At 36.9% G+C, this 15,357-nt stretch overlaps 1 protein-coding gene across 2 annotated transcripts in view; it reads right to left on the reverse strand.

Annotated features, from left to right (window-relative positions):
* Window positions 1–3,365: 3,365 nt before the first annotated feature.
* Window positions 3,366–15,357, reverse strand: part of LOC141381089 (uncharacterized) — a 22,887-nt gene continuing 10,895 nt past the window's right edge. For both annotated transcript variants that reach the window (XM_073943872.1, XM_073943873.1), the window contains 4 exons: window positions 11,347–11,555; window positions 8,576–8,684; window positions 7,850–8,022; window positions 3,366–6,185 (listed from right to left, as the gene is read on the reverse strand). In XM_073943872.1, coding sequence (XP_073799973.1) covers window positions 6,077–6,185; window positions 7,850–8,022; window positions 8,576–8,684; window positions 11,347–11,555 — 600 coding nt within the window. In that variant the 3' untranslated portion in view covers window positions 3,366–6,076. The remainder of the gene's footprint in view (window positions 6,186–7,849; window positions 8,023–8,575; window positions 8,685–11,346; window positions 11,556–15,357) is intronic.

Here is a 15,357-nt window from a genome sequence, read left to right on the forward strand (position 1 = left end):
AGTTTAAAATATGGTATTCAGTCATGTTTAAACAAATAAATACCACATTTTCTGTAATAAATCGTGGTTAATTTTTCTTTCTCGATCTTAGTTAATTAACATAACTTATATTTATTTTCTATTTTTATTTAAAGTCATCATACACAAAACACCTGGGATCAGGACAGGTATCTGATGTTAACTAATATAAAAGTGATCATACATAAAACCCCTGGGATCAGGACAGGTATCTGATGTTACTGTATATAAAAGTGATCATACATGAAACCCCTGGGATCAGGACAGGTATCTGATGTTAATGTATATAATATAAAAGTGATCATACATGAAACCCCTGAGATCAGGACAGGTATCTGATGTTACTGTATATAATATAAAAGTGATCATACATGAAACACCTGGGATCAGGACAGGTATCTGATGTTACTGTATATAAAAGTGATCATACATGAAACCCCTGGGATCAGGACAGGTATCTGATGTTACTGTATATAAAAGTGATCATACATGAAACCCCTGGGATCAGGACAGGTATCTGATGTTAATGTATATAAAAGTGATCATACATGAAACACCTGGGATCAGGACAGGTATCTGATGTTACTGTATATAATATAAAAGTGATCATACATGAAACACCTGGGATCAGGACAGGTATCTGATGTTACTGTATATAAAAGTGATCATACATGAAACCCCTGGGATCAGGACAGGTATCTGATGTTAATGTATATAAAAGTGATCATACATGAAACACCTGGGATCAGGACAGGTATCTGATGTTACTGTATATAATATAAAAGTGATCATACATGAAACACCTGAGATCAGGACAGGTATCTGATGTTAACTAATATAAAAGTTATTATACATGAAACCCCTGAGATCAGGACAGGTATCTGATGTTAATATATATAAAAGTGATCATACATGAAACACCTGAGATCCGGACAGGTATCTGATGTTAATGTATATAATATAAAAGTGATCATACATGAAACCCCTGGGATCAGGACAGGTATCTGATGTTAATGTATATAAAAGTGATCATACATGAAACACCTGGGATCAGGACAGGTATCTGATGTTACTGTATATAATATAAAAGTGATCATACATGAAACACCTGAGATCAGGACAGGTATCTGATGTTAATATATATAAAAGTGATCATACATGAAACCCCTGGGATCAGGACAGGTATCTGATGTTAATGTATATAAAAGTGATCATACATGAAACACCTGAGATCAGGACAGGTATCTGATGTTACTGTATATAATATAAAAGTGATCATACATGAAACACCTGGGATCAGGACAGGTATCTGATGTTACTGTATATAATATAAAAGTGATCATACATGAAACACCTGAGATCAGGACAGGTATCTGATGTTAATATATATAAAAGTGATCATACATGAAACCCCTGGGATCAGGACAGGTATCTGATGTTACTGTATATAAAAGTGATCATACATGAAACACCTGAGATCAGGACAGGTATCTGATGTTACTGTATATAAAAGTGATCATACATGAAACCCTGGGATCAGGACAGGTATCTGATGTTACTGTATATAATATAAAAGTGATCATACATGAAACACCTGGGATCAGGACAGGTATCTGATGTTAACTAATATAAAAGTAATTATACATGAAACCCCTGGCATCAGCACAGGTATCAGTATTAATGTAATCTGAGAGGTATCTTAAGTTAATTTGTTTAATATAACATACACTGACTTCACATGAAACACCTGCGATCAGGACAGCTATTTAGTACTGCATATAAAAGGCATTTGACACGAAACCCCTGCGAATACGTACAGGTATCTGAATCTAACGGCTGTTTTCACAATCTGCGCATGATCCGTGACCTATGCAAATTCACAGATAGGCCACGCCCACCCGATGACTTAGTAGCGGTTACGCTGTACTGAAACCCCTGGAAAAAAGTGCCTGCCATTGAGAAACAGCCTATAAGTTTCTGTCTGGAGGGGTCATGTTTTGATCCTCGATTGGTCTCACGCAGTCAAGTGATGCACTTCCGATCTGACGTATTTGCGTGCATATGAATGGAAGTCTATGGGGAGAAAAGTCCAGTGTGACCGCAGCTTGAAGCAAGCTCATGCAACAACTTTTAAGCTTGGTGAACTCTGACCTGCAAAATCCATCACTTGATTGCCAGACACCAATCAAGGATAAAACATGACGTGTCTGGGCAGAAATCTAAATTTTGCAGCAACCGCTCGTTTTTTTTTAATGTCTAATCAACTTGTTTAATCCCGCCCCTATTCACAGCACCGTACGACGGAATTTTGCATGCTTAAACTTAAGTGTGACCGCAGCTTATGCTGACACCTTATGAAATACACTTATTAGAGCAAACAAATAATCAGCGTTACTCATAAACAGACCAGAGCTCAGATAATAAAGAGCATTTCATAGCTAGGTTTTAGTGGCACAGGACGATTGATAGTAAAAAGAATTCTTGCTAATTAATTTTTTTTAGTTGAATCAAATGAACTTTTCTAATCATTTAAGCTTTTTTCAATCGAACTGACTGAAATTTTAAGTTAAACTTTGGCAATTTAAAAATGGCGTTGAAACCTGATCAACTTATTATAAGTTAATTTAAAAACATTTGTAGTCATGACCTTTTATCATATCATTTTTTTACATTGTAATTTTCAACAGAGAATCATTTGCTTGTAAAACCCAAAAGCTATTATTTGAAGTTATTATCAGAAAGAGGGAGAGAGAGAACTACAGAAAAAAAACTCAAACTGAACCTGTCCCCAAACAAAACCTTCACAAACAAATTAACAAAACATTAAAATATAATTATGATGAAAAACTAAAAACTAAATTTAACCTCCAGACTAAACTTCAATATTATTCGATCCTAAACAGAACCACACAGTTGGCAAATTATTTATCATTAAAACAATGAAAAGAAAAACGTATTCTTTCTAAATATCGCCTCTGTGATCATGATCTTCAAATAGAAAAGGGCATAAAAAATCCTGGACTCCTAAAGAACAGAGAATATGTAAACAGTGTGACACAAAACAAATAGAGGATAAAACGCACTCTAAAACTGTCCTGCTCCAAATACACCACAACTAGAAAAAAAATGTTTCCCCCAATTTGAAACATGGATTAATTCATTTTTTAATTTGAATGACTCGGATGAATTGACATCTAGACTAGCAGCAAAATATGTATACACCCTACACACCATAATAAATGGTTAATGTAAATTCATGTATTTGATTTAAATAATCTAAACTTTTTTTATTATTATAATTATCAAATGTATTATCCGATTTTTTATTTTTATTTATTCAATTTTTTGTCATTTAATTCTCGTCGATGTATTATTGTTACTATTATTAAAAAAATGATGATGTTAATATATTACATTACATATATATACACATATTATTATTATGTCATGCCAATAAAGAGAGAAAGAGAGAGAGAGAGAGAGAGAAAGAGAGAGAGAGCGCTATGGTCATCCTTATAAAAACAAAGAAATGAAATACAGTTTCATAAAAAGCAATGTTGCATCTGTGTCCTTCAAATAACTTTTTTTTTTTTACATCTAACACAGTTAGAAAAGTAGATCCAGAATTCGGGACGATCACTGAAAGAACATGTTCATACAAAAATATCAGACTGGAGAGGGAGTTTGTAATGTATGTGACGGTCCAGGGGCCCATTTCAGAAAGCAAGTTAGGTTAAAAAATCTATGTACGTCAACGGGGTAAGTAAGCATCTAATTTCAAAGTAAACACAAGATAATTTTGCCTTCACCCCTGGCAGATTATTTTGCTTGTTTTAAGGAAAAACTCACCGAGTTTTGACTTCTTAATTCAACTAAATTTGATTTGCTGGTCTAGAAAATGCTTCTTGATTTGAGAATTTGTAGATATTTGGACTAGAAACAAGACAATAAAAAAGTATGTGCACTTATTGTAAATAAGATATATTAATAAGAATGTTTGCTAATTGCACTTAGCATAAATTATTTGCAATATAACAAAAATACTACAGAACTGACTATTATTTATTTTTTTGTCCATGGGATCCCATGAGCTTAAAGGTGCAGTAGATGATTTTTGTTGTTCTGGTTGAAAGTCTCTTCACATTTCGATAGTAATGAATAAAGTAAATGATCTAAATGTGTTTATATGTATTTTTATATTCTGAGTTAGGCCTAAAACTAATGTTCATCCAAATGAATATTGTCGGACCGACATCTCTCATAATTCTTATAAGTAGCTCAAACTGTCTGTCAGCAAAGCAGATTTGTACAACCGCACATCTCTGTTCAGGCAGACCTGCCATTAACACGTACACACGCATCACGCATTCATGTGCACACGAGACAGTCAGTGGTGAAACTAAATGCTGAATCAAAACTTTTTAAACCCCTGAATTAATATTAGAGTTACTTTTGCACGCTGAAGGAAGGACGACACCATGGCTGAAGTGGTAACGTTCTGTTTTAAAACTATTTCAGTCACGCAGAGCTGATGTAGATTATGTTGTTATGAATGGGTTATAAGCACAGAAGTGTTGTTCAGCGCCTGAAATCTTCTGGTGAAAGCTTGATGTGACTGTTTTCAGTTTCATAAGGTCCTTTTGCAGCATTGATGTTGTAGATTTATATTCAGTTTAACAACAAAACATCAGTAAGTAACGCTTTTCCGCCTATTCTGCTTTACAGAGCTGAAGTTGCTTTTATATTCACATTGAGTCATTTCAGAACAATGACAGCCTTTGGTGCGCTCCCTATATTTTTTACCGCTACTCTAAATATTTGCTCCGAAATAGCATGAAAGTATGGCTTAGTAATAAGTGTAACTACTGCATGCCGCCAGCCAATTGCATGAGAAAGTGAGAGCAGTGATCTTTGCATGCATGAAATATTGCACATTATGACAAGTTTTGCTTACTACAAAACTGAAAGCGTGCTAGATAAGATACAGTTTTATGTTGGGAACTTTATTATTATAGGAGTACTATGAGGTTTTCTAACTGGCGAATGACATGATCTTGTGGGTCTCAGTCATCTTTAATGAATGCGTTCGTGCTTAAGGAGGCGTGGCTTTGAACATGGCTTTGGACGGCAGGGGATTATATTACACACATGTATGCTACGGCGCTGCCTGTGCGTCAACGCATAGCCCTACGCCTTGATCATCGGAGTCGCTGACGTGCACCTCTCAAAAATGTAACTACACATTGCCACGACGCGTACCGCAAGCTGTGTGATTGGTCAGCTTGGTAGCACAAACAAGTATAGGCGGGACCGAGAGCTGCACAAGCGGTGCGAGCCCGATGGAGCGATTGTTTACAAGTGTGGAGTCCCGTGAAGGAGCTCCGGATGGAAAGTTTTGTTTTGTGTTTACCTCATAGTTAAAGTTGTTGCACGTCCGCTGGTTCCTGCCAGAAATTAACCGAGTTTGAGCCACTAGTTCATTCAGGAAGTGTTCAGAAAAAACAAAACAGCAGCGAAGAAACTCGACACAGAGGAACATTTGCACCTCACTGCCAACTAGCGTTTCAGAAGTGTTAATGCAGACCAACAGAGACAGTGCGCAGAAGTATAAATGCACAGCCACGCGCGTTGCATGCGCCAGGGGTTACGCCGTTCACTTGATGCAGAAGTATAAATTAGAATTTTGGTAGATCAACTACTGCACCTTTAATAGCCCTTTAGTTCAATAACCTACCTTATTCTGTCAGTTTACTTCTGCTATTTTATAACAATGATAATAATTAAACTTGTTTCGTATCCCAATGCCATGGTGAATGGTAATATTGAACCTCCATTGATGATGGTTTTTTATAGTCATGGTTCACTCAGAGTTAACCTGCTGAGAGTCAAGTAAAGAAACTATAATCAGCTGATCTGAAAGCAAAAACTCAGTATTATCCATCTTAGAGTAAATCAACTCAGAGATCAAGTTTAAACTCAGAGCTGCTTGAATCTCCTTATTGAAATGGATTGCTGGACTATATATAGATATATTCAATTCAATGCAGTTCAGCTTCTTTCACTCTGACTTAAGCTCCGGAGTTTCGCTCTTGGCTTCAGGATCTTCATCGCTCTCGATTCCTAAACGGATGCCGATGCGGCGCATGGTAAAGGGCAGATCTTCACGTCTGCACACACAAAACACACACGTTATTGACACACATGCATCTCCATCTTTCTGGAAAACCACTTGCGATTTTTTTGTGTACTTCACGCAGGTGAGTGGGCAGTCGTTTCCTCTCCATATGTACCAGGCACCTTCATTTACGTACCTCAAACTTATACTACATAACATTATGCAATTCTGAGTGTGCTCGGCCCAGGTGAGAGGGCTTAACAAACCTCCTATTATACACACTCTATCCTTGCTTTTATTTTGGTGCATATAAACAAAACTATTTTATTAAACAGTTATATTAATTAAAGTAAGTTTGGCCATCTAACATCTTTATGAATAAAAAGATAATGCATTTTAATTCAACAAAAACAACAATAAAAAAAATCTAATTAAAAAAATTTCAACTCCATGTTAAAGTATGGTTCTCTCAATTGTTCCCTGTTTAATGAAATTTTATTTATTATTTTGCCTAACATGTTAATTGCAGTGTACAAATTTTTGCACTGTGATCTTATAAGTGCTATTTACTGCACTGATTCAATAAGATAATTGTTATCTGACATATACATAGCAGTTATCACTAATAACACTAGCGCCGAGTATCCGGCCTTCTTAGAGACCTTGAGAGGGGCACAATATAAACAATTATATCATCCAGGAAATTAATTTTAGTTTTGTTCCAATTATGGTAGAACTTCATCTTGTTGTTATTTTTAAATATATCTTTACAGTTACAACATGTGGGTGACACTGTGGCTCAGTGGTTAGCACTGTCGCTTCACAGCAAGAAGGTCACTGCTTCAAGTCCCGTCTAAGCCAGTTGGCATTTCTGTGTGGAGTTTGCATGTTCTGCGTTGCCCATGATAACGATATATTTCGATAAAGTTGCTTCCAGGTTTAAAAGAGTACCCCAACAACTACTGAAGCCACAAATATTAGAGGGTCCATTTAATGGCATAACATTTGCAGCCGATAAATTTTTGGTGGCTCGGTACATCTCTAATATCAACACACTTTTAGTTTCCCATTGTTGCACATTTCTGCTCTGTGGTTGGCTCTTAGATCAGTATTGGATTAAAAAAAAAAAGTCCAGAGCTCGTCATTGCTTTTGACATTAATTTTATCACGATTCAATATCATATTGTTTATCAGCCCAGCCCTACCTCTGGTCAATTAAGAGATTTCTGCATCTTGGATTCATCTCTGTTGATTTTATTGTTATACTGGTGAGCGTGACAAAAAGTAAATTACGTAAACAAAATTGGCTGTAGTGTATGAATGCTTGTGTGAATGCGAGAGTGTATGGGTGTTTCCCATACTGGGGTACACCCAGAAAAGCATAAAACATAAGCTGGAATAGTTGGTGGTTCATTCCGTGGTGGCAACCCTGATAATCAGAGATTAAGCTAAAGAAAAATGAATGAATTAATAAATTAATAAATGAACGAGTTACTACATACCATTTTAGTTTTAATTAATTTCAGCAAAAATTAGAAATGTTGCCTTGGTTTGACATTAGCTAAAACGTATTTAATTTCAGTGAACGTTTTTAAGTGATCTTATATGTAAACAAGGACAATTACTCTAATTTTGAATGTAAAAAATCAAATCAATAAATAAACAAAAATAGAAAAAGAAGTATTTAAAGTGATGCTAGAGGTCATTTTCCCATACCTAAGTTTGCTCTTGAGGCTGTTGATCTCTCGGTTCATGGCATCCGCAGACTCGGTGGCGTTCTCCAGCTCTATCAGAAGTTTCCTGCGGTTAGCATTAGCCCGCTGAGCCTTCTCCTCTGTCTCCTCCAGCTGACACTCCAGCTGCTTCATGCGGCTGTTCAGCTTGTCTGACTGCACACAGACATAAACAAGCAACTGTGATTCTCAATCCTGCTCCAACTTCTCCAGAAAGGTGATTATAGTTTAGCATTATTTAACTAGTTTTAATTTTAATGCTATTCTAAATTTGCTTTAGTTTTAGTTTGTTACATTAATGATTTTGTTAGTATAAGTTTTTATTTAGTATTTCATCTAGTTTTGATTATGTGAACATGTAGTTTTTATCTATTTAGTTTCAGTTTTAGTATTGCTACAGCAGTTTACCAGTGCTAAAAGACCACTGTCGACCAGAGCATACTGAATATGTAGTTGTGTGTAGAATGAGTGCTTATTAATTTGGATTTTTTTTTTATTTCAGTTAGATATTTAGTGACTGTTGTAAGTTTTGTTTAATTTTAGTTTTTAACTCATTGTGATTTTTTAGTGTTTATTATAGGTGACTATTATAGGATAATAGGATATGCTATTATACGATAAGTTTTTTACCAATAGATTTAGTTTAATAAAATATCCCTGGTCTGCAGTGTGTTTACATAGAGTAGAGTAATAGAGTAGGGAGTCTCACCTGGTGTTTATACTGCTCTGTGTTGCGTCTCTCATCATCCACCTGCAGAATCACCTCCTTCAGCTTCTTCTCTGTGCGACGCACCAGTTTTGAGGCCTGCTGTCTCTCCCTGAACACAAACATTAATCCGTAGGGATGTAACAATATTGTAAATACCGTCATACCGCAGTAGTAATTTTTTTCAATATTACCGTAGGCACATGACTCAATAAAATTATATTTCTGAAAAAAAGAGGTAGCGGGAACTACAATTCCCATCAGCCTAGGCGTGGCCATCATCCTTTGCGGTCTGTTGTCACTGCAGATCCAGTAATGCGGAAATGGAGTGTGAAAAGATCGAACCTAAAACGGGTTTTAAATGGGATGTGTGGAAGCATTTCAGTTTCTTTCTAAAAAGTATGAAAAAGGAGAAAAGGTGACAGACAAAGAAAAACACAGTATGCAGGCACTGCCAGACTGTGGTGAAATATAAGTCTGGGAATACGACTAAAAACAGTCATGGGGACTGCAGAACAAAGCACACTTGTTAGATTGATGCAGACATTGACTTGTACGGTAAAGAGACCTCTATCTCACTCATGGTTTGTCTTCTCAAGTGGTGGATAGACAATGCACAACGTTACCCACTGCTGTCAACCTTGGCTAAATCATATCTCTCTGTCCCAGAAACCTCAGTCCCAAATAAGAGGGGTTTTTCTGTTGCAGGGGACATGCCCAGAGATCCCAGCTTTTACCAGATTATAGTTATATAATTTTCCTTTAAAACCCATCTCTATCTAAGTGAGTGAGAGATTAAATGTTGAATGTGATGAGTTTTCAACAATACTAAATTGAAACTTTATTTTTTTTATATATGATTTAATAGTTTTTTGTTATTAAAATTGAAAAATTGATGTTCCTGTTTCGAAACGTACAGATAGATGGCTAATTTGAATGTCATTGATATGTTCAGTGCTAAGATATATAAACACTTTTGGCACTTTTTTCGAGTCTTTTTTTTTTAGTTTTGTTTTTCCTGTAAATTATTCAATAAATACCGTACCGTGCAATTCATACCGAGGTATAATCGTACCGTGAAATTCTGATACCGTTACATCCCTATTAATCAGAGTTTATTTTAATTTATTAAATCCAAAGTATCAGTCAGTAGGAGACTGATGTTCCTTCAGCCTGAATATTATCTGGCAAAAGTGCATATATTGTAAGACTAATAGTTTAAAATGAGCTTTGATCTAAAAATGCTTTTGTGTTTTGTTGTTTATTTCTCAATATAATACTGAACATTAATTGTAATATTAATAGCTGTAGTTAAACCTAAAATGTATTATATACATTTATATGTATATATAAAAAGTAGTTATAAACAAATGTATGTGCAAATTATTATTTTTGTTGTTTATTATTACAGTATCGGTATTGAGATTAATTGGAAAACATTTAATTTATTAATTTATTCATTACTATATTTTAAGAATAACACACTGCATATCTTGAAGTAAATTGTACATTGTTGTTTTTTTTTTGTTTTTGTTTTTTTGATAGTCATCTGCAATGGATATATGTCAGGCTTTCTCAGCAGTAGGAGAGGAAGAACTGTCTTAACTAGTAAAATCCTCCAAATCAACGTTGTCAATGTTAGATTCTATACAGACCAAATTATTAAAACAAATGTTTTCAGAAATTGCAAAACCTTTTCTTAACATTCTGACTTCATCCCTACCACTGCTTAACCCAAAGAATTAATAAATTATAGACCCATTTCAAACCTGCCTTTACTATCACAGATACTTGAAAAGTCTAGAATCTACTTAATTATGTTCCTTCCTACAGAGAAACAATATTTGTGAGAAACTCCAATCAGGATTTAGAGGATTTAGAGTGACCTCCTTCTGTTGTCCAATCGGGGATGCTTTTCTCTTTTAGTGTTATTGGACCTCAGTGCTGCATTTGAGACAATCGATCATAATATTCTCCTTTATAGGCTTGAAAATTATGTTGGTATTACAGGAACTGAACTGGCCTGGTTCAGGTCTTATCTATCTGAACGTCATCAATTTGTATAAGTTAATGAAGAGGCATCATACAGATCAAAATTACACTGTGGTGTACCCCAAGGCTCAGTTCTTGGCCCCTTACTTTTCACACAAAAAACATGGAGTTAGTGAATGTTTACATTACACTGAACTGAACTTCAACTGTGAAAACTAGAATGAAGCATTGTTTGTTTGAATCTCTACGGGGATTAAAATATTAAATGTTTTATATTTGTTAATAAAAATAAGTATTGTTTTTACATTTATTTTTTTATTTTTCAAATAATACAAGATGGGTGGCGTTGTGGCGCAGTGGGTAGGGCTGTTGCCTCACAGCAAGAAGGTCACTGGTTCGAGCCCCGGCTGGGTCAGTTGGCATTTCTGTGTGGAGTTTGCATGTTCTCCCTGTGTTTGCGTGGGTTTCCTCCGGTTGCTCCTGTTTCCCCCACAGTCCAAACACATGCGCTGTAGGGGAATTGGGTAAGCTAAAATTGACTGTAGTGGATGTGTGTGAAAGAGTTTGTATGGATGTTTCCCAGAGATGAGTTGCAGCTGGAAGGGCATCCGCTGCATTAAAACTTGCTGGATAAATTGGCTGTTCATTCTGTTGTGACGACCCCAGATTAATAAAGAGACTAAGAATGAATAATACAAGATATTTTGTATGGTTCCATTGCCAATTACACAATGTACTTTTCAGGTTTGAAAACTGAAAAACTGTGTGTGTGTTGCTCTGACCGGGTCTCCACATCGAGCTGCTCCTCCAGCTGGCCGATCTTGGCCTCCAGGGCGGCGATGGTGGCCTTGTATTTGCTCTTGACGGTTCCCTCCAGCTCGGTGAGCTTCAGCTTGAGCTCTTTGTTCTGTCGCTCCTGCTGTGAGCACGCTCCCTCCAGCCGCTGAGAGGTGCTGCGCTCCGCCGTCAGCTCCACGTTCATCTGGTCCGTCTGCAGAAGAACAGAGAGATGATCATGACGGCAGATCATGGTGATGGTGTAGGTGGTGTTGGTGTGTTTGGGATGATGTGGGTGGGGATGGTGAGGTGTATGGGGAAGGATTTGTATGGTTTATGGTGATGGTGTTTATGATGATGGTGTTGCTGATGTTTTTTTATAGTGGTGTCATGTCTCTTTATGTATTAATTCTGCTCTATTTATTTTTGGGCAGGGTTCTGTGTATTTGTTCTCTCTGCAGGAAGCAGCTACTTGCTCCTTTGCTTGGTCCTGCCCCTGGTCCAACTGATGCTACACCCTGTCTAGTCAGCTGACTCCTGACTGCCTATAAATTCTTCCTTTGTCACTTCCTGTTTAGGTGATTGAGCTCACTTGTGGTTGGTAGTGGTGTGTTGATGTTCATAGAAAGAAAGTGTGTGTTAGTGAGATTTGTTGAACTGAGTTTGTGTACAGTATGTATCTGAGGGAAATCTGTGACATTATTTAGTGCATTAGTACTTGCTTTGTTGACATTAAAAAATCTGACCTCTGCCTGTTAACTGACTACTCTGCTGTTTTGCCCTTTTTGGATTTGTTCTCTGATTGTAAATATTTGTACATATTAAGTAGGGAGCTTGAGGCTTTTTTTTTTCTTTTATACCTCTTTTTTTATTGTCTTTCTGGTTCATGGTGTCCAAAAATCGAACAATGTATGTACAAATATATATAAACAAAAATACAAAGTATCAAATCAACAAGTAAAATATAAAGATGCATATTTACAACACAAAACAATCAAAGAAAAATTAAAAACGTAAGGACTGTATACACGTATCCACTTGATAAGGAATTGCTCACGGCTCACAGCACGCTTGATAGCCAGGTAAACTGTCCCTGGGCTGGAGCATCTCTCTTTATGCACCAGACTCCACCCATCAATTGGCACAAGCTATATTAAGGTAAGTACATAAACATACTTTCCTTTTAATCGGCCTTAACAGCATCTCTTTCCACATGATTCACGTCTGCTTAACAGACGAAATATATATATGTAAAACATGAAACACATACAAACATTAACACCTTTCCTTTCCCACATACAACACAAATGGTACAGTCTGACTTTTAGCGTTTTTTATAAAGCAGATACTTATAGAATAATAGTAAGCAAATGGTGTAATCTGCTGGTTTTAACAAAACGATAATGGAATACAATTGCGCAAACAACTGAAACACTACCCTTATGCCAATCCAAATTGACCCCACAAACAAAAAAATAGGAATAAATTATAATAATTAACGAAAGTAAAAAGAAGAGGGGGTCCATCTATAAGGTAAGGTCTCTACAAAAGAACTCCCATAGTTCCACACATTATAAAATAAGCTGGCAAAGTTCCCCATGGAGAATTTAATTTTTTTCCAAACGTAAAAAAAAGACAATTTTTTCAACCAGGACAGATTTGCAGGGGCACACAAAGTTCACCAAGTATGCAATATTTGTCTTCTATACTATATATTTATATACTGTAAACCGTCAGTGAGGGTTTCACAGAAATAATAATAATAATATAATAATAATAATAATAATAATAATTCCTTACATTTATATATAGTGCTTTTCTGGGCACTCAAAGCGCTTTACACAATGGGGGGGGATCTTCTCATCCACCACCAGTGTGCAGTATCCACCTGGTTGACGCAACGGCAGCCATTTTGCGCCAGACTGCACACCACACACCAGCTGATTGGTGGAGAGGAGACAGAGTGATGAAGCCAATTGGAATATGAGGATGGTTAGGAGGCCATGATGGACAGAGGCCAGTGGGCAGATTTGGTCAGGATGCCGGGGTTAAACCCCTACTCTTTTTCGAAGGACATCCTGGGATTTTTAACAACCACAGAGAGTCGGGACCTCGGTTTAACGTCTCATCCGAAAGACGGCACTCACTGAGCAGTATAGAGTCCCCGTCACTATACTGGAGCATTAGGACCCAAACAGACCGCAGGTTGGGCACCCCCTGCTGGCCTCAATAACACCACTTCCGGCAGCAACCTAACTTTCCCACGTGGTCTCCCATCCAGGTACTGACCGGGCGCAGCCCTGCTTAGCTTCAGTGGGCAACCATGTGAGAGTTGCAGAGAGCTAGCTGCCGGCTAAATATTAATATATATAAATATTGAGAGCACTTTACAGTGTGTCAAAAACAGAAGAGCAGAAGGAGTTCAATCTAGGGAAGATGTAAAACGTGTGTGTATGGTCTACTGGGAACATAAAGCATCTATTACAACTGTCATCTGCTGTTAAAGAAAATTTTAGTTTTGCTTTGGTGTGATGGATTCTGTGTACAGGGTTCAAACGACCACAAATACAAGAAGAGCTGGTTTTAGCTAGGATATTATTTCACAACTCCTCATCAAGCTTCAAGCCTAGCTCTCCCTCCCAAGTAAACTTAAGTACAGAAAGACGAGAGACATCTACTGAACGAAGCAGACTGTAGATGGAGGCAATGTGGTTCTGAGAATTTGAGAGTGAAAATGAGTCCTTAATGAGAGTTTTCTTTGGTTGGTGGGGAAATGTAGTAAAATATATTTTAGCAAAATGCTGAAATTGAAAATAAATGGAATAATTTAGGGAATTGGGATTGGGATAAATTTGAAAATTTTGAATTTGTTCACCAACTCATTAAATGACACGAATAAGTGGTCATGGATTAGATCTTGAATCAGAACAAGCCATTTTCTCTTAGCTGTGTAAAAAGGTTCAGCCAGGACACTGTACAAGAAGTGCCATGGGATTTTTAATGACCACAGAGAGTCAGGACCTCAGTTTGGGCGCTATTCGTGCGCAGAATTCTGCAGATTTTTAGCCCATGATTTTTATTTACTTGAGTAAATGTGTAAATCTGAATTTATTCAGCTTTTATTCAGTAATTTATTACTTTTTATTTCATATATTAAGGTTTTAGTTATGATACTCTGCTGGATACTCCCAAAATAATTCAGCAGAAATCCACAGATTTTAACCAAAATTCTTCGCAGAAATAGCAAAAAACGTCCGCAGATTCCATCTGGCCCTGGTGATGATATAGATTCTGATGTTATGATGATTGTGTTTATGGTAATGGAAATGGTGTTAGTCATGGTGATGTTAATAATGCTGATAGTGAGAATATTAATATGTCGATGGGGTTAGTATATAGCAGGGGTCTCAAACTCAATTTACCTGGGGGCCGCAGGAGGCAAAGTCTGGGTGAGGCTGGGCCGCATAAGGGATTTCACAAAAAAAAAGTCCTCAAATGTCATTATTAACAGTTTTAATTATTTCTTCTGAACATGAAGTGTCCTGAACATTAATAGAACATTGAGTGAAGATTATGAACAGTTCTTCTGAACATGGCATCTTTTGCCTACTCCTTGCTGCCAGAGACTTGACAGCGCTTCTTCTCACAAATCTGAACCACATTTGGCTTTAGAGCGGAAGCAGTTGAGACCCTCAGTATGGCTTGAAGATGATCATCATTAAGTCTAGACCTGTACTTTGACTTATTGAAGTCCTAGGGAAAAAAGTGGGGGAACTCACTCAAAACTTCCATTCCCTCACCTAAAAAAAGGCGTATACATGTATAAATAAAACACCCCCACCCCACTCCAGTCACATCAGTCTGTACCAGTCTGTATCTACCTATAATATCAATATATATATAAGATGCACGTGCACACATAGGGCTCATCCTGTGCAGAGCACATGCCCTTTTTAGTCTTGCATAGAAAGCGCCCTTCCAAAATGATCAAAAGTGCCCCCGCGACGCGACACACC

The sequence above is a fragment of the Danio rerio genome, chromosome 3 (genome assembly GCF_049306965.1).
Source record: "Danio rerio strain Tuebingen ecotype United States chromosome 3, GRCz12tu, whole genome shotgun sequence".
Lineage (NCBI taxonomy): Eukaryota > Metazoa > Chordata > Actinopteri > Cypriniformes > Danionidae > Danio > Danio rerio.